General features: G+C 38.7%; 1 protein-coding gene across 1 annotated transcript in view; it reads left to right on the forward strand.

The window, feature by feature from the left end:
* NBAS (NBAS subunit of NRZ tethering complex) overlaps positions 1 to 25,321 on the forward strand; it is a 331,876-nt gene that overhangs the window by 21,324 nt on the left and 285,231 nt on the right. Inside the window, exons 7-9 of the mRNA XM_014731302.3 lie at positions 1,178 to 1,311; positions 2,513 to 2,646; positions 4,392 to 4,490. Coding sequence (XP_014586788.2) covers positions 1,178 to 1,311; positions 2,513 to 2,646; positions 4,392 to 4,490 — 367 coding nt within the window. The remainder of the gene's footprint in view (positions 1 to 1,177; positions 1,312 to 2,512; positions 2,647 to 4,391; positions 4,491 to 25,321) is intronic.

A 25,321-nucleotide genomic window follows, 5' to 3' on the forward strand; every position in this document is an offset into this window, starting at 1 on the left:
CCATAAATTTTGGAAACTTTCTGAGGCAGTCCTAGGGCTGGATCCACGCTCCGACTGAGAGGCACTGTGCTGCGATGGGCCGCGCACTGTGCGAGGTGGGACACTTCGGCTCTGGGCTTTGTTCTGCTCTGATCACAGTTTCATCTTGAGTCCCCTACTCATTTGGAATTCTTGTTGGTAAAGGGAGGTCACTGTTCCTACCTGTCTCTTCAGTTCTGGGATTCTAATAAGGGGAAACTGAAGCAAACAAAACATCAGAAACCTCCAGCAAACCTAACACAGTTTACAGTTTCACAGCCCCTTTTTCTTTTGTAGCTGATAGCCTTTCTCCTTATTGTAGTACTGAAAAATTCAGAACAGAAAAAAATACAGGGGCTGGCCCCGTGGCCGAGTGGTTCTCATGCTCTGCTTCCCGTGGCCCAGGGTTTCGCTGGTTCGGATCCTGGGCGCGGACATGGCACCGCTCGTCAGGCCACGTTGAGGCGGCTTCCCATGTGCCACAACTAGAAGGATCTGCAACTAAAGAAATACACACCTATGTGCTGGGGGGATTTGGGGAGAAAAAGAAAGAAAGAAAAAATATAGGTGTTGGATTATTAACGTCTTATAATTGTGTGATTGACTAAGAACAGTTCTTGATTCACCTGCCTAATATATTATTACATACTTACATGTATATGTGTGTGTGTATCTATCTATCTATCTATATGTATTTCTCTTTCTAATACTGTGTCAGTATAATCCCGCTTTGTATTTCCTTGGCATCTATATTTGCTATATTTAAAAGATCTCAGTTGAAATTTTCTTTTTTTGCTTATAGGAGAGCTGAAGTCATTAGATTGGACTTATTTTCTGCCCATTCTCTTTGCCTTTGATCTCTCTTAATTTCCTAAGTATTGTGAAGTATATGATTCCTGAGCCTTTACCAGACTAGGGCATGCTTAGCATTCAGCAGACCCCTGGTGTCAGTGGGCTCTGCTCTCACAGAAGTGGGGCAGAGCTGGCTGTGGTTTATACTTCCCACTCTTACTTGAAATGGGTTTCTAGGAACCGTTCTTTGCTATTGAACTGAAGCATTAGAGATCCTTAGAAGATGATGTAATGCAGTCGAATACGTACTTTAGTTAACTGTTTTTATAATACATTGTTAGAAGCACTTCTTTTCTTTTCATTCTAGTTCCAAAAGACCCAAAACCCCAGTGGAGGCGTGTCGTGTGGAGTTATGATTGTACCCTGCTGGCCTATGCGGAAAGCACAGGAACTGTGAGGGTGTTTGATCTCATGGGAAGTGAACTCTTTGTTATTGTCCCAGTACGTACATACCTTCAACTGATACTGTATTTTTTCGAATGCCTGTCATGTATAGGTACCTGAATGAATGAATATGATGAGAGAGGAAATAGAAATGTAAATCAGAATCATAAGTTGTGAACTTAAGATGCTCAGAATCTAGTTAGAGATCTGTATGTGAAGTAGTTATCTTTGTATTTCCTAGTGCACTATGCAGATGTAATCCACCATTATTAAAACATGGTAGTAAGTAAGTTCTAAATCGAGGTACGGAAAGCTGCTAAAAGGTTCCAGTGAGGGAAAGAAGTCAGTGGGCTGTTGCAAGAGGAACAGCTTCAAGCGAAGTTAGAATTTGTTAGCCTAAAGGTGTTAGATATTGAAAGGGAGAGTGGAGAAAAAAATGAATGATACTAATCACTTGTATTTATGTAGTGCTTTGTACTTTGTTAATGACTTTGGTATATATTCTTGTATAATGCTCACCATACCCTTTGAATAGATTGGGTAGATGTTACTCTCATTTTACAGTTTAGAAAACTGTAATTGAGAGGGAGTGAAATGACTTTTCCAGTGGCAGTCCAGTTAGTGTCTCTTAGAAATCCAGTGCTTTTTACTTCCTATCCTCCTTCCTCAAATGAACAAATATAGGGGCAGGTAGAACAGATTCTGGCTGCATCTTAGAATCACCTGGGAAGCTTTATACAGAAAAGAAAAACAAAAACAAAACAAATTACCAGATTGCCCAGGCTCCACCCACAGAGTCTGACTTAGTTGATCTGAGTGGGCCCTGGGCATTAATATTGTTTCAAGGTTTTTTAGCTGATTCTTATGAGAAGCTAGGGATGAGAACCAGTGATGTAGAGAATGATTTTTGTTCAGACATAATGAGTGGAGAAACGTGAAAAAATACATTGAGCTCGTATTGTGGAGTCTTGGAGAACCAAAGTAAGAAGTTTGGATTACTGTTTTCTTGACTAGCACTGTGTAATAGAAATGTGAGCTATATAAGTGATCGCATGTGTGGTTTAAAATTTTCTAGTAGCTGCATTAAGAAGAGCTAATCATAGCTTGCTTGCTTCTTCAGGATACAGATCAGTTCCAGGGCTGTCTTATTTAAAGTGCACCTGGCAAGGCCAATGTCTCGGACATCCTCCAATTACCTATACATATGATAACTTCTATCTAGTCTCTTTTTAGTAACTTAATCTCTCCTCTTCTCTAGGCATCTATTTTAGCAGGTGATTTGAGCTATGCCATTGCTGGCTTGATATTTTTGGAATATAAAGCAAGTGCGCAGTGGTCTGCAGAACTCTTGGTCATCAATTACCGAGGAGAACTTAGAAGTTACCTTGTAAGGTAAAAGTATGCTTTATTTGGGAAGTCCTATTTGAAATAATGTTTATTTCTCTGGTTTAGTGTCAGATTTTGGTGTTTCTTTTTTTTCCTTCAGCATTTTATTATGAAAAATTACAAATATAATAGGAAGGTTAAAAGAATTGTATAGTATATTCACTCATACCTCCACTTAAATTCTGTAATTAGTGTTTTACTATTCTTGCTATATCACATTTCTGTCCGTTCCTCTATCCAGCGTTTAATCAGTCTTCCTTTTTTAATATATTTGTCAGTACTTAAATACTTCAGCATGCATATCATTAATTAAAGTTCATTATTTGCTTATAGTTTTCTTTCTTTTGAGATAAAATTTGCATACAATGCAGTGCACAGTTCTTAAGTATACCAGCCAGTGAGTTATGACAAATACATACACTTGTGCAATTCATACCCCTATCAGGAGACAGAAATGACTATCGTGCTAGAAAGTTCCCTCATGCTTCTTCTCAGTAAATCTCTGTCCACACTCACCCCCAGAGGAATTGCTGTTTATAATTTTTTTCATCACAGATTAGTTTTGGCTGTTCTAGTAATTGACATTAATGGACTCATATAGTGTGTGCTATTTTGTTGAAGTCTTCTTTTGTTTAGCATATTTTGAGATTTGTCCATATTTTACATGTATCAGTAGTTAATTCCTTTTTATTGCTGATTAGTATTTCATTGTATGAATATCTCATGTGTCTTAGTCTGGGTTGCTGTAACAGATGTAATAAACTGGGTGGTTTATCAACAACAGAAATTTATTTCTCGCAGTTCTAGGAGGCTGGAAGTCTGAGATTAGGGTGCCAGCATGGTCAGGTTCTGGCGAGAGCCCTCTTCTGGGTTGCAGACTGCCAACTTCTTATATCCTCACATGGTGGAAAGAGAGCTAGCTAGCTGTCTGGCCTTTTCTTATAAGGGCGCTAAACTCGTTCATGAGGGCTCCATCCTTATGACCTAATATCTCCCAAAGACCCCACCTCCAGATACCATCACATTGGCATTAGGGTTTTAACATATGAATTTTGAGGAGACACATTCAATCCATGGAGGTAACAAACATTCGTTCCATAGCACTCATGATTTGTTTATCCATACTTCTGTTGATGGACCTCTAAGTCTCCAGTTTTTTCGGTTTTTTTTTTTTTTGAGTAAGATTAGCCCTGAGCTATCAGCTGCCAATCCTCCTCTTTTTTGCTGACGAAGATTGGCCCTGAGCTAACATCTGTGCCTGTCCTCCTCTATTTTTGTATATGTGGGACACCTGCCACAGCATAGCTTGATAAGCTGTGCGTAGGTTCACGCCTGGGAGCTGAACTGGCGAACCCCGGGCTGCCGAAGTGGAGTGTGCGAACTTAACCGCTGTGCCACTGGGCCAGCCCCTAAGTTTCCAGTTTTGGGCTATTGTGAATAAAGCTGGTATGACCATTCTTTTACAAGTCTTTATGGATATGCATTTTCATTTCTCTTGGGTCAATGTCTTTGAGTGGAGTTGCTGAGTCATAGGGTAGATACACTTTATTTTTATAAGAAACTGCCAGACCATTTCCCAAAGTGGTTATATCGTTCATATTCCTTCTAATAAGCTATCAGGGTTCCGGTTGTTTTACATCCTCAGCAATATTTGGTGGTGTCTGTCTTTTTAATTTAATTTTAGTGGATATTTAGTGGTATGTGATTGTGATTTAATAGTATTTATTTCTTATTTACCTTCTTAAATTTAGTGTTGGAACAAATCAGAGCTATCAAGAGAGTCACTGTTTCAGCTTCAGTAGTCATTATCCTCATGGAATCAGCACAGCTATTTACCATCCTGGTCACAGGTGAGCATCCATTCGTTCTCATATTTGGTGGAGTATTAAGTGGATGTAGAAATCTTACCACAGTTTCAGAGACAAAAAATTGTCCATTTTGATTTTTATTGTGGCTTCTTCATTTCCTCCTCTTGTGTGTAGTTATGTTAAATATCTGTAGTATCATTGTAGTCATCTTCTGAAGATTCCTGCTCATCTGTCTGGCTGACTGGACTTCCCTGAGCCAGGTGGGGCACTGGGAATATTCACCGAAGAATTTCTTCTTCTCTCTTAACTCTCTGAATCTTAATTTTCTCATCTGTTAATTGAGTATGATATGTAACTTCTAGCATTGTTGAGAGAATTCATAAAATATTGCGTATAAAGTGCCCTTGCATAGAAGGGTCTCAGTGGAAGTTACTTTCCTTTTTTGTGAGTTAGGGCTACATTGATACTTGCATAGTTGCTTCCTACAACTCTATCCCATTCTTTTTTTTTCAAAGATTTTTTATTTTTATTTTTCCTTTTTCTCCCCAAAGTTCCCCGCTACATAGTTGTATATTTTTAGTTGTGGGTCCTTCTAGTTGTGGCATGTGGGATGCTGCCTCAGCATAGCTTGATGAGCAGTGCCATGTCCGCACCCAGGATCCTAACCAGTGAAACCCTGGGCCGCCAAAGCGGAGTGGGCCAACCTAACCACTCAGCCACAGGGCCGGTCCCTATCCCATTCTTCAGATATGCCACCTCTCTAGGTGTTTGCCATCTCCACTGAGGGTTACTTGGAACCTTGAGCGTTTTCTACTCCCAGTGATTTCTCTTTTTTTAATTTTGTTAGTGAGAATGAAATTTGCATATATTTTATAAGTTAGCCAAGCTACCTTTTTGGTTCTCTAAATGGGAAGAATATCAAATTGTGAAGTCAGACAAACCTAGCTTGAGTTCTGAATTTTGAGATTTACTCTGTTCCTGTTGGCAAGTCCTTAAACTCTCTGACCCTCAGTGTACTTAGGTCTTTTTGACTGAAAATGTATGCATATTTTGTATTCTGTTCAGTTGTAGGTTTGTCCTTGTATTTGTACAGAATTTTATTCTTATGAAATTTTTATATTAGAAAAGAACACGTGTCCACAGCCACACCATACCCCCACCCACTGAAGTCCCCTTTGTGCTCTTCCCTGAGCCTATGCTGGCCCCTGGAGATACCCACTGTCCTGAATTTTGTGTTTATCGTTCTCTTGCTTTCTTTATAGTTTTACCGCTTACTCATATTCAGTTTTGCTGTTTGACTTTATGTAAATGGAGTCACACAAAAGACTCAGAAGAATTGCTTTGGGATGCATGTTTCTCCAGTTCACTCATTTTTAACTACTATTAGCATATTTTGTTTTATGAATATATTGTAGCATATTTATTCATTCTCCTGTAGATGGAAATTTGGTTTGTTTCCAGTTTTCTGATTATAAAAATAGTACTGTGGCAGAAATTATTGCGCACTCCTCTGATGCATTGTTCAGGAGTTTCTATAGGATATCTATAACTAGGAGTGGAGTCGCTGAATTGTCGGGTAAGTACATCTTCAACTTTACTAGGTAATACAGATGTTTTCCGGAGTGGTTCTACCAAATTACAGTCCTGTCAGCAGTGTATGAAAGTTTCTGTTGTTTCACATTCTTGTGAGCACTCTTGATGAAGTCAGATTTTTAAATATTTGCTGATCTGGTAGGTATAAAAGAATATCTCATTGTGGTTTTAATTTGCATTTCCCTGAGCAGTTTTTCGTGTTATTGGGCATTCATGCTTCGTCATCTGTGAAATGCTTTTTTATATCATTTCTTACGTTTTTTGGGTCTTTGGTCTTGACATTCTGTATGTGACCTGGATATTAATCCTGAGTCGATTGCATGCATGGTGAACATCATCTCCCAGCACATGACTTGTCTTTTTTTCCTTTGTAATTTACCTTTCAGGACTTATATTTGCATGTAGTTCCAAATGTTAAATAGTTTGAAAAACTGACTCTGCCACCCAATTCTTGCTTTCCAAAGATAACCATTTTTAGCTCTTTTAGTTGATTCCTTTGGATGTTATCATATATATAAATAAAATGCCTATGTTGTTACTTCTTGATTTCCCATTTTACATGCTACCTATTGACATGCCTTTATGGGAGATGAGGATTTATTTAGATTTCTCAGTCCACCACACATGTATACACACAGCCTTCTCTCGTTCTCCTGTTAATTTATATCATAATTTTATAGGATGAATATCATTATGGTTATGTAGATGCTATTCACAAGTGAGACAAGAAGCTTCTGTGGTGTTACCTTATTGCTTTTCCATTCTTATTTATTCATTCATTCACACAGCATTTATTCATTTCCTGTCCTGAGCCACGTACTGTTCCAGATGCTTGTGGTAATATCTTCCTTATGGAACTTACTTCTAGAGGTGGTAACAGACAACCAACAATGAACGTAAAGTATTTGAAGAACTGACAAGTGCTATAGGAAAAAATTGATCATGGGTTGGAGGACAGAGAGTGGCAGGGTGGGAGAGTAGGGTGTGGGTTGTAATTTTAAGTAGGGTAGCAAGTTACTCTCATTGAGAATGTGACATTTGCGTGAAGACCTGTATGTGCTCCAAGATCTGTACGAGATGAGGGTGTTAGTTATTTGAATATCTGGGAAAAGAGTATTTTATGAAGAGGGAATAGCCAAAGCAAAATGATTTGGGAGTGTAGTGGGCATTTTCTCGAAACAGCAAGGACGCCAGTTGGCTGAAGCAGACTGAGGAGTAGAGTAACAGCCAATGCCTGAGAGAGAGTGGTGAGAGCTAATCCTGCAAGGGCTTAGTGGGCTATGTAAGCCTAACTGGTGACTTCTTACCTTTATGTATTTGTTCTTCTGGTTAATAATCCTATTTTTTTTTAGTTTGCCAAGTTTTTAAGTATACTTACTATAGATTTAACCCTAAACTCATCCCCATTAGTGTAGATCTCTTTTTTAGTACATCATATACCTTAGGTATTCTCTAAGTTTCATCTTCTTGAAGAAGTATTTTTCAGAACTTTCTGACCTGCCCCCATTTGGCTTTGCACCTGCTGCATAGCCGTTTTCTTATAATTTCACCTCACTGTCATCCTGAGGATTGCTTTCATATTTCTCTTTTGCTGCATCATCTATTTCTTGGATCCCATGTTTATTTTTCTTTTTGCTTTATTTCACTGTTTTGGTGAACTTCTGTAACTTCCTGAGGAAGAATACATGAGAACCATATTTTTTGAGACCTTGTATGTCTGAAAATGGCTTTATTCTGTCTTCATGCTTAATTGGTAATTTGCCTGGATAAAATTGTAGGCTGGAAATAATTTTCCCTTAGAATTTTGAAGGTATTGCTCCATTGTCCTCTAGCTTTAGTATTGGTCTTGAGAATTCTAATGTCACTCTAGTATAAAACCCATTTTTCTTTTTTCTTTTTTTCTTTTCTTGTCCCCCTTCTCTCTGCAAGCTTTTATTTTTTATCCCCCAAGGTTCTCAAATTTGACCATCTTATGTTTTGGATACTTCAATTTGGATACTCACTTTTTGGAAAATTCATTAAATTACTCCTTTTTTTATTTTTGAGGAAGATTAGCCCTGAGCTAACTACTGCCAGTCCTCCTCTTTTTTGCTGAGGAAGCCTGGCCCTGAGCTAACATCCATGCCCATCTTCCTCTACTTTATATGTGGGACGCCTACCACAGCGTGGCATGCCACACGGTGCCATGTCCACACCCAGGATCTGAACTGGCGAACCACCGGCCGCCGAGAAGCAGAACGTGTGAACTAAACCACTGCGCCACCGGGCCGGCCCTAAATTACTTCTGAGCTGTTTCCTCCCCTCTGTTTTCTCTTTTCTCTCTGGAAAGTCTGTTATCTAGATACAGAATCTCCTGGACTCACTTTTAATTTTCTCAGTCTCTCTCTTTTTTCCTTTTTGTTTTTGTTAAAAAAGAGAAGTAGAAGATTATTTGAGTTTTTCCTATATAAATATATATATTTAATGAAGAAAGTTTGAAGCGTTTTTGAGATCTATTATAAATATAGTGAATTAATGATACATGTGATCCTATTTAGGAAAAAAGTCTGTGTTCTGGTTAATTTTTTCTGATATATTTTCTATTTTATTAATTCTTCTGTTCCTCATCTCTCTTTTAAACTAGTGTTTTTTGTTTCAATTGTTATATTTCTCGTTTCCAGAAGTTCTCTGTAGTTTTTTTTTGAGGAAGATTAGCCCTGAGCTAACATCTGCTGCCAATCCTCCTCTTTTTTTGCTGAAGAAGACTGGCCCTGAGCTAATATCCGTACCCATCTTCCTCTACTTTGTACGTGGGACGCCTGCCATGGCATAGCTTGACAAGCAGTGTGTCTGGCCACGCCCAGGATCCAAACTGGCAAACCCCAGGTCACCAAAGCGGAATGTGTGAACTTAGCTGCTGTGCTACTGGGCCAGCCCCTCTGTGTAGTTATTTTTAAGAATCTCTCTTAAGAGGGGAGAAAAGGTGGGCTGGCCCCGTGGCCGAGTGGTTAAGTTCACGCGCTCCGCTTCAGCAGCCCAGGGTTTTGCTTGTTTGGATCCTGGGTGTGGACATGGCAGCACTCCTCAGGCCCTGCTGAGACGGTGTCCTACATAGCGCAACCAGAAGCACTCACAACTAGGATATACAACTGTGTACTGGGAGGCTTATATTGAAACATTTCATTATATTTAAGCAAGGTTTTGCTCTTTGCTCTTTTAAGGACTTTTTTGATTTATTTAACTTGATTTTGTTTTTTTAAAGCATAGATATTAATACCTTACTTTCTTAGCACATATATACACTAAAAAAATTTTAATCTATTGCCCCTTAAAAAGTGTGTGTGTTTTGTCAGAGGAATTGTCTCTATTAGCAAGATTGATGAAGTAGAAAGTCTATTCTATCTTTAGCTGGCCTGCTTTCCATTACTTTCTTATTTACTGTGGCTTACTGAGTGTGACACACCATGTTATGTGTTGTGGGAGACGTAAAGATGGAGAGCAACCCTGACCTCAAGATCTCATATGCTTGAATGGGAAATAATATACACATATATTATATATGTATTTATATATCTAACATATGTAATGTCTAATATACATTTTTCTCTCTTTAAATATTTGTGTGCATATATATGTGTGTGTATATATTATATATGTGTATGTATATGTGTGTATACGTGTGTGTGAATGCAAGCTAGAAAGAAGTAAGGGCCTTAAAAGGGTGCAGATATAGTGATGTGGGGGTCCAGATAAAGGAGGTTATTACTTGAAGGATCAGGGAAGTATGGCAGGTGGCTTAACTTAAACTTGCTTTGGAGAGTGGATATGATCTGTCCGTGATGGGCATCTCAGACAAAGTAGCAGTGTGAACAGTGACAAGTGGAAGGAGATCTCAGTGTATTTTTGGGAAATTGAAAGTGGTGTAGCTTGACTGACACTGTAGAGTGTGTGTGGGAAGGGATGAGAGGTGATGGTCGTGGTGGGAGATAGGGCGTTGGAAAGGCAGGTTGAGGTCAGATAATTGGGAGCATTAAGTGACAGCCTATTCTTTAGGGAACTCAATTTATTTTTATTTTTATTTTTTGCTGTGGAAGATTAGCCCTGAGCTAACATCTGTGCCAGTTTTTCTCTACTTTATATGTAGGTCACCACCACAGCATGGCTGATGAGTGGTGTGGGTCCATGCCTGGGATCTGAACCCATGAATCCGGGCTGCCAAAGTGGAGGGTGCTGAACTTAACCACTATCCCACAGGGACAGCCCTGGGAGCTTAAATTTTTGAGATGAGGAAATATAATCAGTTATGCTTTGAGGAATGTTGATTCATTTGGGAGATACTAGAGGCTGAGTGATTCATAGATAGTAAATGTACTAGTTCAGGCCACATGCAACAGGGTCCTATTCATTTTCTTATGTAGAATTGTTATTCTATGTTTGTGCCACATTTTGGGCACTACTTATATATATATATGTATCACATTTCATTAATTTTCTTTTTCTATTTTGAAGAATAGGTCCTATTTCTCCAATTAGAATTTCAGATACTTGAAGACAAAGAATGTGTAGTGTAGGTCTTTGTAAAAGCCACAGCATCTAGTATAAGAGCTCTCTTGTTAATTGATACCTCTCCCTCTGTGGGCTCCTTGACTAAGTAATTCTCATTTTCCAAGTGGAGAAGAAAAATTATTATGTTTCTTTCTTTTGATTTTTCTCTGCCTCTTTTATTCTCTTGCATTTTATATTCTTGTCCATCACCCACATTTCTGTTTTATTTTTCTTTCCCCTTTTAAAAGAAGTGTATTTTATGTTTGAATCCTTTGCTGACTACTCCATTGTCTTGATTTATTACAGAGGTCAATATTTGATTTCTTTTTTCCTAGCAGTATTTCAAGAGAGTGAGTGGCGTTCACTTGGGACCATAGGTTTGAAATTATCACGCATTAAATAGTTATTACATGGTAACAATTTGTCATCAAGCAGACTACATTTATTACTTTTAATGCGGTCACTTTTGGGCCCAGGATCTAAGCAAATGAAGGTATTTTTGGGGGGTGGTCTCTAAGTAAAAATTTTGGAAAGGTAAATATATTATCAAGCCACAGAAGGAGGGCCGCTTCTTGGTTCTGCAGTCATATACAGTTCTCGATAGCAGTCAACTTGGAGATGGATGACTGCATTAAGGTTTCTGAATAAAAATTGTTATAAAGCAAGGAGTATGTGTAAGTGTCCTGTTGTGCATGACAATAATATTGCTAGGTTGTTTGTATTTTCCGTTATATGGTCTTTTTTAAATGAAAGAAGCTGAAATATTCATCACTTTTTTATTTATTTTCGGTTACTCTAGTAATGTGAGCCTGTGATATTTATCATCCACAAGGATTTTATGAATGTGAAATAAATCAGCCAGAGTGTAGTTGGGATAAATTGATAATATACAAACTCAGGGCTCTATGAAATTCATTGTTTTGCCTGATGCTGCGAGCACTGTTGAAGAAGAGAAATTGAGGTGGTAAATTGGGTAATATGAAACAAAAATTAATTGAGAAGTTTTGGGATAAGCTCTGCTGATTTTGACTGTTTTCTTTTTCGCATATCCTAACTCACAGCCTAGTGAACATATTTTATCCTCCCCGGACTTTCCCATATTCCAGTTCTGCTCTTCTTCTTACACCCACCCCAACACTTCCCTGCCTTCTCTTTTCTTTTTTTGGTGAGGAAGATTCTCTCTAAGCTAACATCCATTGCCAATCTTCCTCCTTTTTGGCTTGAGGAAGATTAGCCCTGAGCTAACATCTGTGCCAATCTTCCTCTATTTTGTTTGCGGGATGCCATCACCACATGGCTTTACGAGTAGTTTGTGTCTGTGCCTGGGATCTAAACTGTGCTGCCAAGATGGAGCACACTGGACTTAACCACTACACCATGGGCTGGGCCCTGCCTTCCCTTTTTTGTTCTTAGTATTCTCTTTGTTCTGTTAATTTTGGCTTAGATTGTACCCTGTTTCCAGCAAAGAGGAATCTCTTACTTCCTCTGTGTTCTTAGAGGGGACGGCATTAAACTTTCAGTACAGGTGGGTACCGTGCTTGGTGGGTGGTGGACAGATGTAGTACCTGCCTTCCGGGAGTGTGCAGTCTGTTTGGGGAGTCATCACAAATAAGGGCACTTAATGTGAATTAAGTTCAAATACAATACTTTATCTGTTGTATTTACTTTTACGTTTTTTTTCCTTCTTCTTCTCCCAGAGTCCCCCAGTACATAGTTGCATATTTTAGTCGTAGGTCTTTCTAGTTCCTCTCTGTGGGACACCGCTTCAGCATGGCTTGAAGAGCGATGCTAGGTTTGTGCCTGAGATCCGAAGTGTCGAAACCCTGGGCCACTGAAGTGGAGTGCGTGAACTTAACAACTTGGCCTTGGGGCTAGCCCCTTTTGTATATATTTTTAAATGACACAAGTGCTTTCAACAGTATTTAGCTTTCTAAAAAAAATTTTTATTTTTAAAAATTGTTTTACTTTTTTAATTTTTTAGTTGAGTTCATAATGGTTTACATCATTGTGAAATTTAAGTTGGACATTATTTCTTGTCTGTCACCACATAGATGCTCCCCTTCACCCCCTGTGCCCACCACACATCCCCCTTCCCCTGGTGACCACTGAAGTGTTTTGCTTGTCCATGTGCTTGTTTCTATTCCACATACAAGTGAAACCATTTGATGTTTGTCTTTCTCAGTCTGGCTTATTTCGCTAACCATAATTCCCTCCAGGTCTTTCCATGTTGTTGCAAAAATGATGAATTTGTCTTTTTTTCTGGCTGAGTAGTATTCCATTGTGTGTGTGTGTGTGTGTGTGTGTGTGTATGTATATATATACACACACACCACATCTTCTTTATCCAATCATCAGTCTATGGGCACTTGGATAGTTTCCGTGTCTTGGCTATTGTGAATAGTGCTGCGATGAACATAGGGGTACATATGTTACTTTGGATTGTTGATTTCACGTTGTTTGGGTAGATACCCAGCAGTGGGATAGCTGGGTCATAAGGTAGTTCTATTTATAGTTTTTTGAGGAATCTCCACACTGTTTTCCATAGTGGCTGCACCAGTTCGCATTCCCACCAGCAGTGTATGAGGGTTCCCTTCTCTCCACACCCTCTCCAACATTTGTTATTTTTAGTCTTAGTGATTATAGCCACTTTAACAGGCATCAGGTGATATCTTAGTATAGTTTTGATTTGCATTTCCCTGATGATTAGTGATGTTGAACTTCTTTTCATGTCTTTATTGGCCATCTGTATATCATCTTTGGAGAAATGTCTGTCTATATCCTCTGCCCATTTTTTTGATCGAGTTGTTTGTTTTTTTATTGTTCAGTTGTGTGAATACCTTATATATTATAGAGATTAACCCCTTATTGGATATGTGATTTGCAAAAATTTTCTCCAGTTGGCAAGTTGTCTTTTGGTTTTGATCCTAGTTTCTTTTGCCTTGCAGAAGCTCTTTAGTCGGATGAAGTCCCACTTGTTTATTTTTTCTTTTGTTTCCTTTGTCTGAGAAGATGTGGTATTTGAAAAGATCCTTTTAAGCTCAGTGTCAAAGAGTGTGCTACCTATCTTATCTTCCAGGAGGTTTATAGTTTCAGGACTTATACCTTCAAGTCTTTGATCCATTTTGAATTTATTTTTGTGTATGGCGTGAGGTAATGGTCTACTTTCATTCTTTTGCATATGGCTGTCCAGTTTTCCCAGCACCATTTATTGAAGAAACTGTCTTTTCCCCATTGTATGTTGTTGTCACCTTTGTCGAAGATTAGCTGTCTGCAGATGTGTGGTTTTATTTCTGGGCTTTCAGTTCTGTTCCGTGGGTCTGTGTGCCTGTTTTTGTACCAGTACCATGCTGTTTTGATCACTGTGGCTTTGTAGTCCATTTTGAAGTCAGGGGTTGTGATGCCTCCAGCTTTGTTCTTTTTTTTTTTCTCAGTATTGCTTTAGCAATTCGTGGTCTTTGGTTGCCCCATACGAATTTTAGGATTCTTTATTCTATTTCCGTGAAGAATGTCATTGGGATTCTGATTGGGATTGCACTGAATCTGTAGATTGCTTTGGGTAGTATGGACATTTTAACTATGTTTATTTTTTGAATCCATGGGTGTAGAATCTCTTTCCATCTCTTTATGCCATTATCTGTTTCTTTCAATAATATCTTATTGTTTTCATTATATAAGTCTTTCGCCTCCTTAGTTAAATTTTTTCCTAGATACTTTATTTTTTTTTGCAATTGTAAATGGAATTGTGTTCTTGAGTTTGCTTTCTGTAAGTTTATTAGAATACAGAAATGCGATTGATTTTTGCAAGTTGGTTTTGTACCCCGCAACTTTACTGTAGTTGTTAATTATTTCTGATAGTTTTCCTATGGATTCTTTAGGGTTTTCTCTATTTAAGATCATGTCGTCTGCAGACAGAGTTTCACTTCTTCCCTCCCTATTTGGATTCCTTTTATTCCTTTCTCTTGCCTAATTGCTCTGGCCAAAACCTCCAGTACTATGTTGAATAAGAGTAGTGAGAGTGGACCTCCTTGTCTTGTTGCTGTTCTCAGAGGGATGGCGTTCAGCTTTTCCCCATTGAGTATGATGTTGGCTGTGGGTTTGTCATATATGGCCTTTAATTATGTTGAGGTAATTTCCTTCTATCCCCATTTTGTTAAAGAATTTTTATCATTAATTGCTGTTGGATCTTATCAAATGCTTTCTCTGCATCTATTGAGGTGATCTTGTGGTTTTTATTCCTCATTTTGTTAATGTGCTGTATGACATTGATTGATTTGTGGATGTTGAACCATCCCTGTGTCCCTGGAATAAATCCCACTTAATAATGATGTATGATCTTTTTGATGTATTGCTGTATTCTAGTTGCCAATATTTTGTTGAGGATTTTTGCTCTATGTTCATCAGTGATACTGGCCTGTAGTTTTCCCTTTTTGTATTGTCCTTGTCAGGCTTTGGTATCAGTGATGTTGGCCTTGTAGAATGTGTTAGGAAGCTTCCGTCTTCCCTAATTTTTTCGAATAGCTTGGGAAGGATGAGTGTTAAATCCTCTCTGAAAGTTTGGTAGAATTCCCCAGGGAAGCCGTCTGGTCCTGGGCTTTTATTCTTTGGGCTGGTTTTGGTTACTGTTTCAACCTCTTTCCTTGTGATTGGCCTATTCAGATTCTCTATGTCTTCTTGATTCAGCTTTGGGAGGTTGTAAGAGTCTAAGAATTTATCCATTTCCTCTAGATTGTCCATTTTGTTGGCATATGGTTTTTCATAGTATTCTCTTAGAATCCGTTGTATTTCTGTGGTATCCATTGTTATTTCTCCTCTTTCATTTCTAATTTTATTTATCTGAGCTTTCTCTCTTTTTTTCTTTGTAAGTCTGGCTAGGGGCTTCTCAGTTTTATTTATCTTCTCAAAGAACCAGCTCTTTGTTTCATTGATCCTTTGTACTGCCTTTTTTGTTTCAATAGCATTTATTTCTGCTCTGATTTTTATTATTTCTCTCCTTCTGCTGGCTTTGGCCCTTGTTTGTTCTTCTTTTTCTAATTCAATTAGGTGTAGTTTGAGATTGCTTATTTGGGATTTTTCTTGTTTGTTAAAGTGAGCCTGTGTTGCGATGAATTTCCCTCTTAATACAGCCTTAATGCAGCCTTTTGCTGCATCCCATATGAGTTGGTATGGTATGTTTTCATTTTCATTTGTCTGCAGATATTTTTTGATTTCTCCTTTAATTTCTTCAATGATCCATTGATTGTTCAATAGCATGTTGTTCAGTTTCCACATCTTTGTCCTTTCTCAATTTTTTTCTTGTAGTTAATTTCTAACTTTATAGCATTGTGATTGGAAGAGATGCTTGTTATTATTTCAACCTTCTTAAATTTATTGAGGCTTGCCTTGTTTCCCAATGTATGGTCTATTCTTGAGAATTTTCCATGCACACTTGAAAAGAATTTCCATTCTGCTGTTTTTGGATGGGGTATTCTATATAAGTCTAAGTCCATCTTATCTAGCTTTTCATTTAATGCCACTGTTTCCTTGTTGATTTTCTGTCTGGATGATCTGTCCATTGATGTGAGTGGAGTGTTGAGATCCCCTACTATTATTGTGTTATTATTAATGTCTTCTTTTAGGTTTGTTAATAGTTGCTTTATGTAGTTTGTTGTTCCTGTGTTGGGTGCATACATATTTATAAATGTTTTCTTCTTGATGGAATGTCCCTTTGATCATTATATACTGCCCCTCTTTGTCTCTCTTTACCTGTCTTATCTTGAAGTCTACTTTGTCTGATACAAATATTGCCACACCTGCTTTCTTCTTTTTGCCATTAGCTTGGCGTATCTTCTTCCATCCCTTCACTCTGATCCTGTGTTTGTCATTGGAGCTGAGATGTGTTTCTTGGAGGCAGCATATTGTTGGCTCTTGTTCTTTAATCCATCTTGCCACTCTGTGTCTTTTTATTGGAGAATTCAATCCATTTCTGTTTAGGGTGATTATTGATACATGAGAGCTTAATGCTGCCATTTTATCACTCATTTTCTCCTTCTCCTGCCTTTCTTTTGTTTCTCAGCCTGTGTATTTTGGTCTACCAATTGAGTTATGTAGTTTTTTATGTTGTGTTTCCTTATTTTCTCCTTATTATCTGTGTCTCTCTTCTGCTTTTTTATTTAGTGCTTTCCCTGAGGTTAGTATTCAAGATCTCGTGGATAAGATAGTCCCTTTTCTGATGGCCTCTAATTTCCTTTGACTAAACCAATTCAGTCCCTTTCCTCTTCCCCTCCTAAGTTGTTTTTCTCATGTCTTACTCTGTGTTACGAGTTTGTGATTAAAATGACAAGATTATCTTTGTTTTTGGTGTTTTCCTTCCCTTTGTCTTTAATGCTATACTTGAGTATTTGCTATCCTATTATGATTCTGTCTGCCTATTTAACTCCTTACTCCATGCTTTGTAACCCCTTTCTACCTTTTTTGTTTTCTCAAATATGTGGGCCCTCTTGAGGATTTCTTGTTGGGGGTGTCTTGTGGCTACGAACTCCCTTAGCTTATGTCTGTCTGGGAAAGTTTTTATTTCTCCATCATATCTGAAGGATATTTTTGCTGGATAGAGTATTCTTGGCTCAAAATTTTTGTCCTTCAATGATTTAAATATGTCATTCCAGTCTCTCCTATCCTGTAAGGTTTCTGCAGAGAAATCTGCTGAAAGTCTGATGGGGGTTCCTTTGTAGGTTATTTTCTTTTTCCTTGCTGTCCTTAATATTTTTTCTTTGTCATTCAGTTTTGCCAGTTTCACTACTATATGCCTTGCAGTAGGTCTTTTTACATTGACGTAGTTAGGAGATCTGGTAGCCTGTTCCACATGGATTTCCTTCCTAGGTTTGGGAAGTTCTCTGCTATTTTTTCTTTGAACAAGCTTTCTACTCCATTCTCTTTCTGTTATTCTTCTGGAATACCTATAATTCTCATGTTGCGTTTCCTAATTGAGTCGGTTATTTCTTGGAGATTTCTTCATTTCTTTTTATTCTTAGTTCTTTCTCCTCCTCTATCTGGAGCATTTCAGCATGTCTGTCTTTGATTGTGCCGACACGCTTCTCCATGGTGTCTGCTCGAGCATTCAGGGAACCCATATTTTGTTTTACTTCTTCCATTGTGTCTTTCATCTCTAATATTTCTGATTGATTCTTCTTTATAGTTTCAATCTCTTTTGTGAAGTAGCTCCTGAACTTGCTGAATTATTTCTCTACATTCTCTTTTATCTCGTTGAGTTTTTTGATGATAGGTATTCTGAATTCTTTGTCATTTAGATTACATGTTTCTGTGTCCTCAGGACTGATTTCTGGGTACTTGTCATTTTCTCTCTGGTCTGGAGATCTAATATAGTGTTTGATATTGCTAGAGGGAGGTCTGTTCTTTTGCTTCCTGGTGTTATTTGGTTGCAGTTACCACCTATTGCCACTGGGTAGGGGTCAAGAACCATGTATTCTGAGCCCTCTGCTTTCAGCCAAAATCCCAGGGGCTGTAGCCACGCTGAGCAGGTGGCTGGGAGGGGCACTTTCTGCTGCATGTTCTTGGTGCTTTCTGCTTCCACTCTCCTGGGGTGTTGACTGGAAAAGGTCACCCCCTGCAAAAGCTTTCACCCTGGTAGAGGGCTTCCCTCTAGGCTGCAAGGGTCCTTGGGAGTTCTTGATGTTCCTGGGAATGACCGTCCCCTCCTCCATTCCTTCCCTCTCAGAGGCCTCCTTTGTTCCTGGATCACAGTCTTTAAGGGGAGGGAGCGAAGTTCTCTCTTACCCCATTCCACTTCCTCCAACGGGAGGTCCAGTCTCTCCCCCTTCTGTCATATGGCTGTGTGGGTCTCTCCAGCATTTTTTGTGTTGTGTTGGGATGTACTCCATTGGATTATGGACATTTTTTTTGTTGTATATAGGAGTGGAAAGATTTCTGTGAGACCTCACTCTGCCATGATGCTCATGTCACCTCTTTGTTTTTTTTAAGATTTTGTTCCTAATTTCATTGTAAGTTTCTACAAGCAAAATCTGCCTTATTCAACTTTGAATGTCCAGCAGTTCCTTGATAACTACACAAAGATAATTAGTGTTTGAAGGTAACTTCTTCTAGACCCTAATTTACATCTCAACGAAGACAAAAGATAGAAAACATGCATTCTTTTTGGGCCCTTTTCCACCCATGCTCAGAATCCTGGATGACTCTTTGATACTGACTTGAACTGTGTAATTCCATGATTTTTAGTAAATGTATAGAGTTTTACAACCACTACTACAATAAAGTTTTAGAATATTTCCATTACTCCTAAAAATCTCACATGCCTGTGAGTTTTATGGAATGTAAATCATACTTCTGTAAAACTGTGATAAATAAAGGGATAAATAGGAAGAAACAAAGGCCCTTTAAACAGGCTTTCATTTGAACGCTTTTATCTTTACGTTAAAAAAGATACTGAGGTTTATGTTAAGAAAGGCACTCATGGTTCATACAGTCTATGGAGAAGAACTGTGATTGATAAATACTGTATGTCATGGTTGTACAAAGGGAGAATCCAAACATCTGAATGATTAAAAAAATTTTTATTTCTCTTAGTCAGCTGTGCTTTAGGCCAAATACAGATTCGACAGAAAGAACTTGAGACGACATTTATGGGAAATAATAAACTATGGTGTCTGATCACCTTAAAGTAGATTACAATCAGATTACAAACTACTCTGGCTGAAGAGTAGTTAAGTAGTTGCATTCCAAGCATGCACTCATAGGGCCTGCTACTATTCTGGGGAAGGCTCAGAAGATGGAATAGGACATGCCTTTAGAAAGCTGTTCATTTTAGGGGAGACTGAGGAATGCCTTTAAGTAATGGCATCCTGAAATGTTAAAGGGCTGTGCTTTATGTATACATACTGATTTGATCATCTCATGTGGGTTTCTGATTTCCCCTAAACAAAATCTTAAGCTTTTAAATATGTGAGTTCTTTACCCTCATGGAATAAAGGGATTATTCCAAATAAGTAGCTAGTACTTAGTGGGGAATCAGAAATGCTTGTTGTGTGAATGAGCTCTCAGGTGACATGATGATAACTTCACTGGCATGAAATGGAAGGCAAACAATCTTGGGCATGGAGTGGGAAGGGGATGCAGTAGAGGATACAGAAAGGACACAGTGTCTTCTTAACACATCACCCTTGTCTAGGGAAAAGTAGCTTGGCCCCACAAATATTTAAATTTGATCCAGTGGAGAAGATAGTGTTGAGAGTTTCCTACCTTAAAGGTTTACCCAGGGGCAAAGGCAAATTTTGTTCTCCTCCTATGAGGTGTAAGTTCCATCTACACTTATGATATGCTTTCCGAAGCTAATCAGTGAACTTTCACAGCCATTACATTGCCATAAAATTGCCTGTCTTTCTCCCTGGTTCCTAAGGTCATATATATTCTGTGAAAATCAGAGTATTGATATGTGCAAAGATACACTATATTGACAGCTGGAGGAGCAGTTAGGTATAAATTGCATTAAGAAATTTTTCAGCAGTCCTAACTAGATAAGATTAATAATTTTGTGAAGGATTGCTTCTAGAAAAGGAATGAGTGCTGTAGTCATGAGCATTGCTGATTATCTCCCACTGCAGTGAGAGAGTGCATTTGGCCTTTGATAATGTAGGGGCTATTGGCATTTGAGAGATTAATGTGCAGCCTTGTACCTGGGAACTATGAATGTCAGTAGTCTAGTTGACCTTATATTAATGAGTTTTTCATTTTGCCTCTCAATTTCTCATTCCTCCAGTGTGAGAAAATTCTTCTTTCCATAAGCTCACGTTGGTTTTTTGGAGAGAAATGAAGAGGCACTGTTGTCTGTGGAGAAAGCTGCATTGTCTTGGTAGAGGTGACAGCCCTTAGGTGTGAATTAAGGGACTTGCTGAGCTCACAGACTTAGTTTTTTGGTTTCACAGGCATTTATTTCTGGGGAGGCAGGGAAGTGGAGAGTCATGGCTACACCCTGTCATCTGTTTTTGTCCAGAATGTGTTCCTGATAGGTAGATAAGTGATTCAGTAGTATCTTGGTTCTTAGCAGCCTCAAGGTGGCTATCTTTCAAGTAGAAGACAATGCCTTATAAGCTTGACCCTTTTTTGCCTAGTGTTGAAAAGGATAAATTATTGGAAATCAGCTTTGACCCCTCCATCACTCCTACGTTTGGAGAATCTTTGATAGGAGGGGCTAGTTCTCATCAAGGTACGGTTACATTTAAATGCACTTTGAAGACCTTTATAAATTTTTGAATCTCTTCAGCTGGTAAATCAGTCAACCAACCAATCAATCTCTTTCTCTCTTTCCGAGTGTTTTGGATGTAGTTTAACTTGATATGGTGACTTTATATGTCAGTGAATTTTATTAATCATAGGCAAGATATTTTGTACTTTGGTTATACTTTTTCTTTTTCCTCCTGTCTATAAGAACTATTCCACAATCCCTCTGCAAAGATTTATGGAAATACAGTTTTAAGAAGTAACTGGGGCCAGATTGAATTTCTTCTATTTGGAATGGTGCTAACTGTTGTGGATCCCTCTTGGGAATAGAGAGCTGAAAGAAGACTGTTGAGTTACTTCTAGCCTATTTTATAGGAATGATGCTTAATTATGTTTTATAGAAAAATAGAAAATTTCAAAAAGTTATATCTTTGTCGTAACCAAATGAATACTGGATTAGGAGGCAGATCTGAATTCTTTTCTTGGTTGTGCTACTTATTAGCTGTGTAACCTCGAGGCAAGGCATTCTTTCTGGACCACATTTTGCTGGCACTGCACTGGGCACAGACAGTAGATGGTGTTTTAGCAAGCTGCTCGGCTCCTAAGGAGGTCTAGGGTAGACTAGTAGGTGGTGTTTAACAGAGATGATTGTGGTAGGGAGTTTGGTGGCAGGCATCCTGGGAAGACCACTGTCAGGGGTACCTGGAAGGCACCAGTTAGCAGGGTTCAATAGAGAGGGGAGCTAGGGTTCAAAGGCAAGACTCTTTTCCTGGGAGAACAAGTTTGAGAAGGACTTCAAAAATTAAACTACTGGTATTAGAATAGAAGGTGAGAGTTTGGTTTCAGAACCTGGGCAGTTCTGAAATCAAGATACAACGTAGACATGGAATGGGGCAGAAAGGTGGATGCTGAACATGTGCTCTTACCATGAAGTTGCTTAAGTCCACCATAAGGATTGGGGGGGAGCCAAGTCTTCAGCTGATGATCATTGGTATCAGCTGTGGGGTGAGGGAAGGAACCAGGGGTGAGAACAGTTAAGAAATCTGAATTAATTTATTCGTTAGTATTTTTATTGATATTCTCTTTGCCAGGCTAGTGGTTCTGAACAAGGTGTGGACAACAGAATCACCGATTGAGAATTTTTTAAAAATATGCATACCTAGGCTGTACTCTCAAAGGCTTGATCAGGTGTGGGATGGGATCCTAGCATCTGTTTTGGTAAGAGGTTCTGTAGGGGATTCTGACATGAACCCCTGCCGCCCTGCACCCCCCCCCCCCCCCCCACCATGCTTTCCCCATTCCTTGAGAACCCTTGTGCCAAGGTTCTGGGAAATTAAATAAAATAAATAAGCTATCCTTGCCTTTGAAGTTGCCCTAATGAAGGATAGGAATAAATTTCATTTTACAGGCCGCCTCCCTTCTGTTGGTTGTAGCTGCCTAGAGTACTGTGGGGCCAGGTCTGAGCCCATCAGGAGCTGACTGGTGTGTAACACAGGTATAGAAGTAGCAGAGCTGGCTGTTTTTCTTCTCTTTCTATGCATGTTGGTGTGTGTGTGTGTTTATTCTGTCTCTATAAATGTTCCTTGGAAGCCTATGGCTTGCCGGTCAAACTGCTAAGGCATGGGCAGGGTGTATGGATGACAAAAATGAGTGAAAAACAAGTTCATGCATCAAGATTTGATGCTTAGAAAGAAACGGTTTTCTACAACTTAGCATTTCTTTATCTCGGTCCATAGTCTGGCTTTGTAGACCAAGAAAACAGAATTTGTCAACTTGCAGAGAGTGTTACCACCCTCAGGAGCTAACCAAGCTCGAAAGATTGACGTAAAAAAAAGCTCCACATAAATATAATCAACTGATCTTTGGCAAAGGAGCAAAGGCAATAGAGGAGCAAAGATAGTCTTTTCAACAAATAGTGCTAGAGCAACTGGGCATCCACATGCAAAAAAAAATCTAGATAAGCCCTTACACCCTTCACAGTTATTAACTCAAAATGGGTCACAGACTTAAATGTAAAACACACAACTATAAAACTCCTGGCAGGTTACATAGGCGAGAACCTAGATGACCTTGGGTATGGTGGTGACTTTTTAGATATAATGCCAAAGGCATAAACTCTGAAAGAAATAATTGATAAGCTGGACTTCATTAAAATTAAAAACTGCTGCTCTGCAAGTGACAATGTCAAGAGAATGTGAAGATAAGCCACAGACTGGGAGAAAATATTCACAAAAGACACATGTGACACGTGATAAAGGACTGTTGCCCAAAATAGACAAAGAACTCTTAAAACTCAACAGTAAGAAAACAAACAACTCAATTAACAGATGGACCGAAGACCTTAACAGACACCTCACCAAAGAAGATATACAGATGGCAAATAAGCATATGAAAAGATGCCCTGCATCATATGTCATCAGGGAAATGCAAATGAAAACAACAATGAAATACCCCTACACACCTATTAGAACGGCCAAAATCCAGAGCTGTAATTGACAAATAAAATTGTAAGATATTTAAAGTGTATAACGTGGTGAGTTGATATATGTATACATTATGAAAGGATTCCCTCATCGAGTAAATTAAAACGTCACCTCACACATTTACTTCGTGCCATTAGAACTTTTATGCTCAAATTCTACTTTTCATGAACTTCTAATTGACATATGTATTCGTTCTTTATATATATGTTAGCTAAAGAATGTGTGTCTACATATGTTAAAAACACCACGGATGCAATACTGCCAACACTCCTGTACTCTAGTTTGATGTGGGACAAGTAACAAGGGCATGCACTCAATCCGTAAGAGCACGTTTATTCAAGAGCATCTGCCCTTCCAAAACCTGTGTCTGTCATTTTGTAGCCCAGATGACAGTTAAGGGTCACCGCTATGGTCTTGGCAGCCCGGAAATTACTCCTTTCTGATGTTATTTTTTATTCTACTTACTCTGTGTCTCCCCAAAATGTGGCAGGTATGTGTGTGATGGTTTTAGGTAGTATGTACATAAGTCGTTTTTCTTTTCTTCTTTTTTTTTTTTGAGGAAGATTAACCTGAGCTAACGTCTGCTGACAATCTTCCTCTTTTTTTCGCTGAGGAAGACTGGCCCTGAGCTAGCATCTGTGCCCATCTTCCTCTACTTTATATCTGGGACGCCTGCCACAGAATGGCTTGCCAAACAGTGCCATGTCTGCAGCCGGGATCCAAACTGACGAACCTTGGGCCACCAAAGCGGAATGTGTGAACTTAACCACTGCGCCACTGGGCCGGCCCCCCGTATATAAGTTGTTTTTATTTAATTTTAATTTTAATTTGTGTAAAAAATCCATGATGTCACAGAGAGTAGTGATTACAACAAAGCTAAATTAAAAAGAAAATTGTGTTGACTTTAAATAAATGAATAAAGAAAAAGATGTTATGAATAATAGTTTTTTTTTCTTTTTCTTTTTTTCTGGTGAGGAAGATTGGCCCTGAGCTAATATCTGTTGCCAATTTTCCTCTTTTTGCTTGAGGAAGATTGGCCCTGAGCTAACATCTGTGCCCATCTTCTTCCATTTTGCGTTTGGGTGGCTGCCACAGCATGGCTTGAGAGGTCTGTGCCCGGGATCTGAACCTGTGAACTCTGGGCTGCTGAAGTGGAGCATGCCAAACTTAACCACTATGCCACTGGGCCAGCCCCTAAATAATAGTTTTTGTATGCGAAAAATCATTTGAAAGTGGTACACCAGTGTCTGAAGTTTGGGACATACTTCCTGCCTTAATTTTTTTTCGAGTGTTCATTGCTAGAATATAGAAGTACAATTGATTTATGTATATTGATCTTGTATCCTGCAACCTTGCTGAACTTGATTAATTCTAGTAGATTTTTGGTGGAATTCCTTGGCCGTTTTTTTCCTTTCCTACTCTGTATATTCTTTATAGGCGACCTTAACCAAACTCTTAAATGCATATGTGATATCTCCGAAATTTGTATCCTATAAGTTACTCCTGGGCCACAGAGCTATTTTATCCATCTGCATACAGAACACCTTTTCCTGGATAGCTCACAAGTACCTCATACTCATTATATTCTAACTGCATTAGTCATTTTTTACCTCCAAATCTGCATTTTCTTCTGTATTCCCAAATCTCTATACAGAGCATTTCCACCAGGCCAAAATCTGAGATTCACCTTAGATAACTCTCTTAACTTATTCTTATGAATCTTTAAGACTTATTGATTCTTCTTCTCTAATATATCTCAAGTCTATCTCCTCGTCTCCATTTCTGCTGCCGTCCTTATAGTTCGGACACTTATCACTTTTTTATCCAATTTGTTATCAAATGTGTTCCCTCCTTCCTGTCTGATCCTCCTTTACTTTGTTTTCTAATATGTTTCTAGCAAGGAATACAGATCTTAAAATGCAAGTCTGATTATCTAATTAAAAAATCCTTCTCTAATTTCCTTAGCCATTGGGATAGAGATATAACTCCTTAGTTCAGTATTAGAGACATTTTCTAGTTTGGCCTTTAACCTATCTAGCCGCCTGT

Source organism: Equus caballus, chromosome 15 (assembly GCF_041296265.1).
Source record: "Equus caballus isolate H_3958 breed thoroughbred chromosome 15, TB-T2T, whole genome shotgun sequence".
Classification (NCBI taxonomy): domain Eukaryota; kingdom Metazoa; phylum Chordata; class Mammalia; order Perissodactyla; family Equidae; genus Equus; species Equus caballus.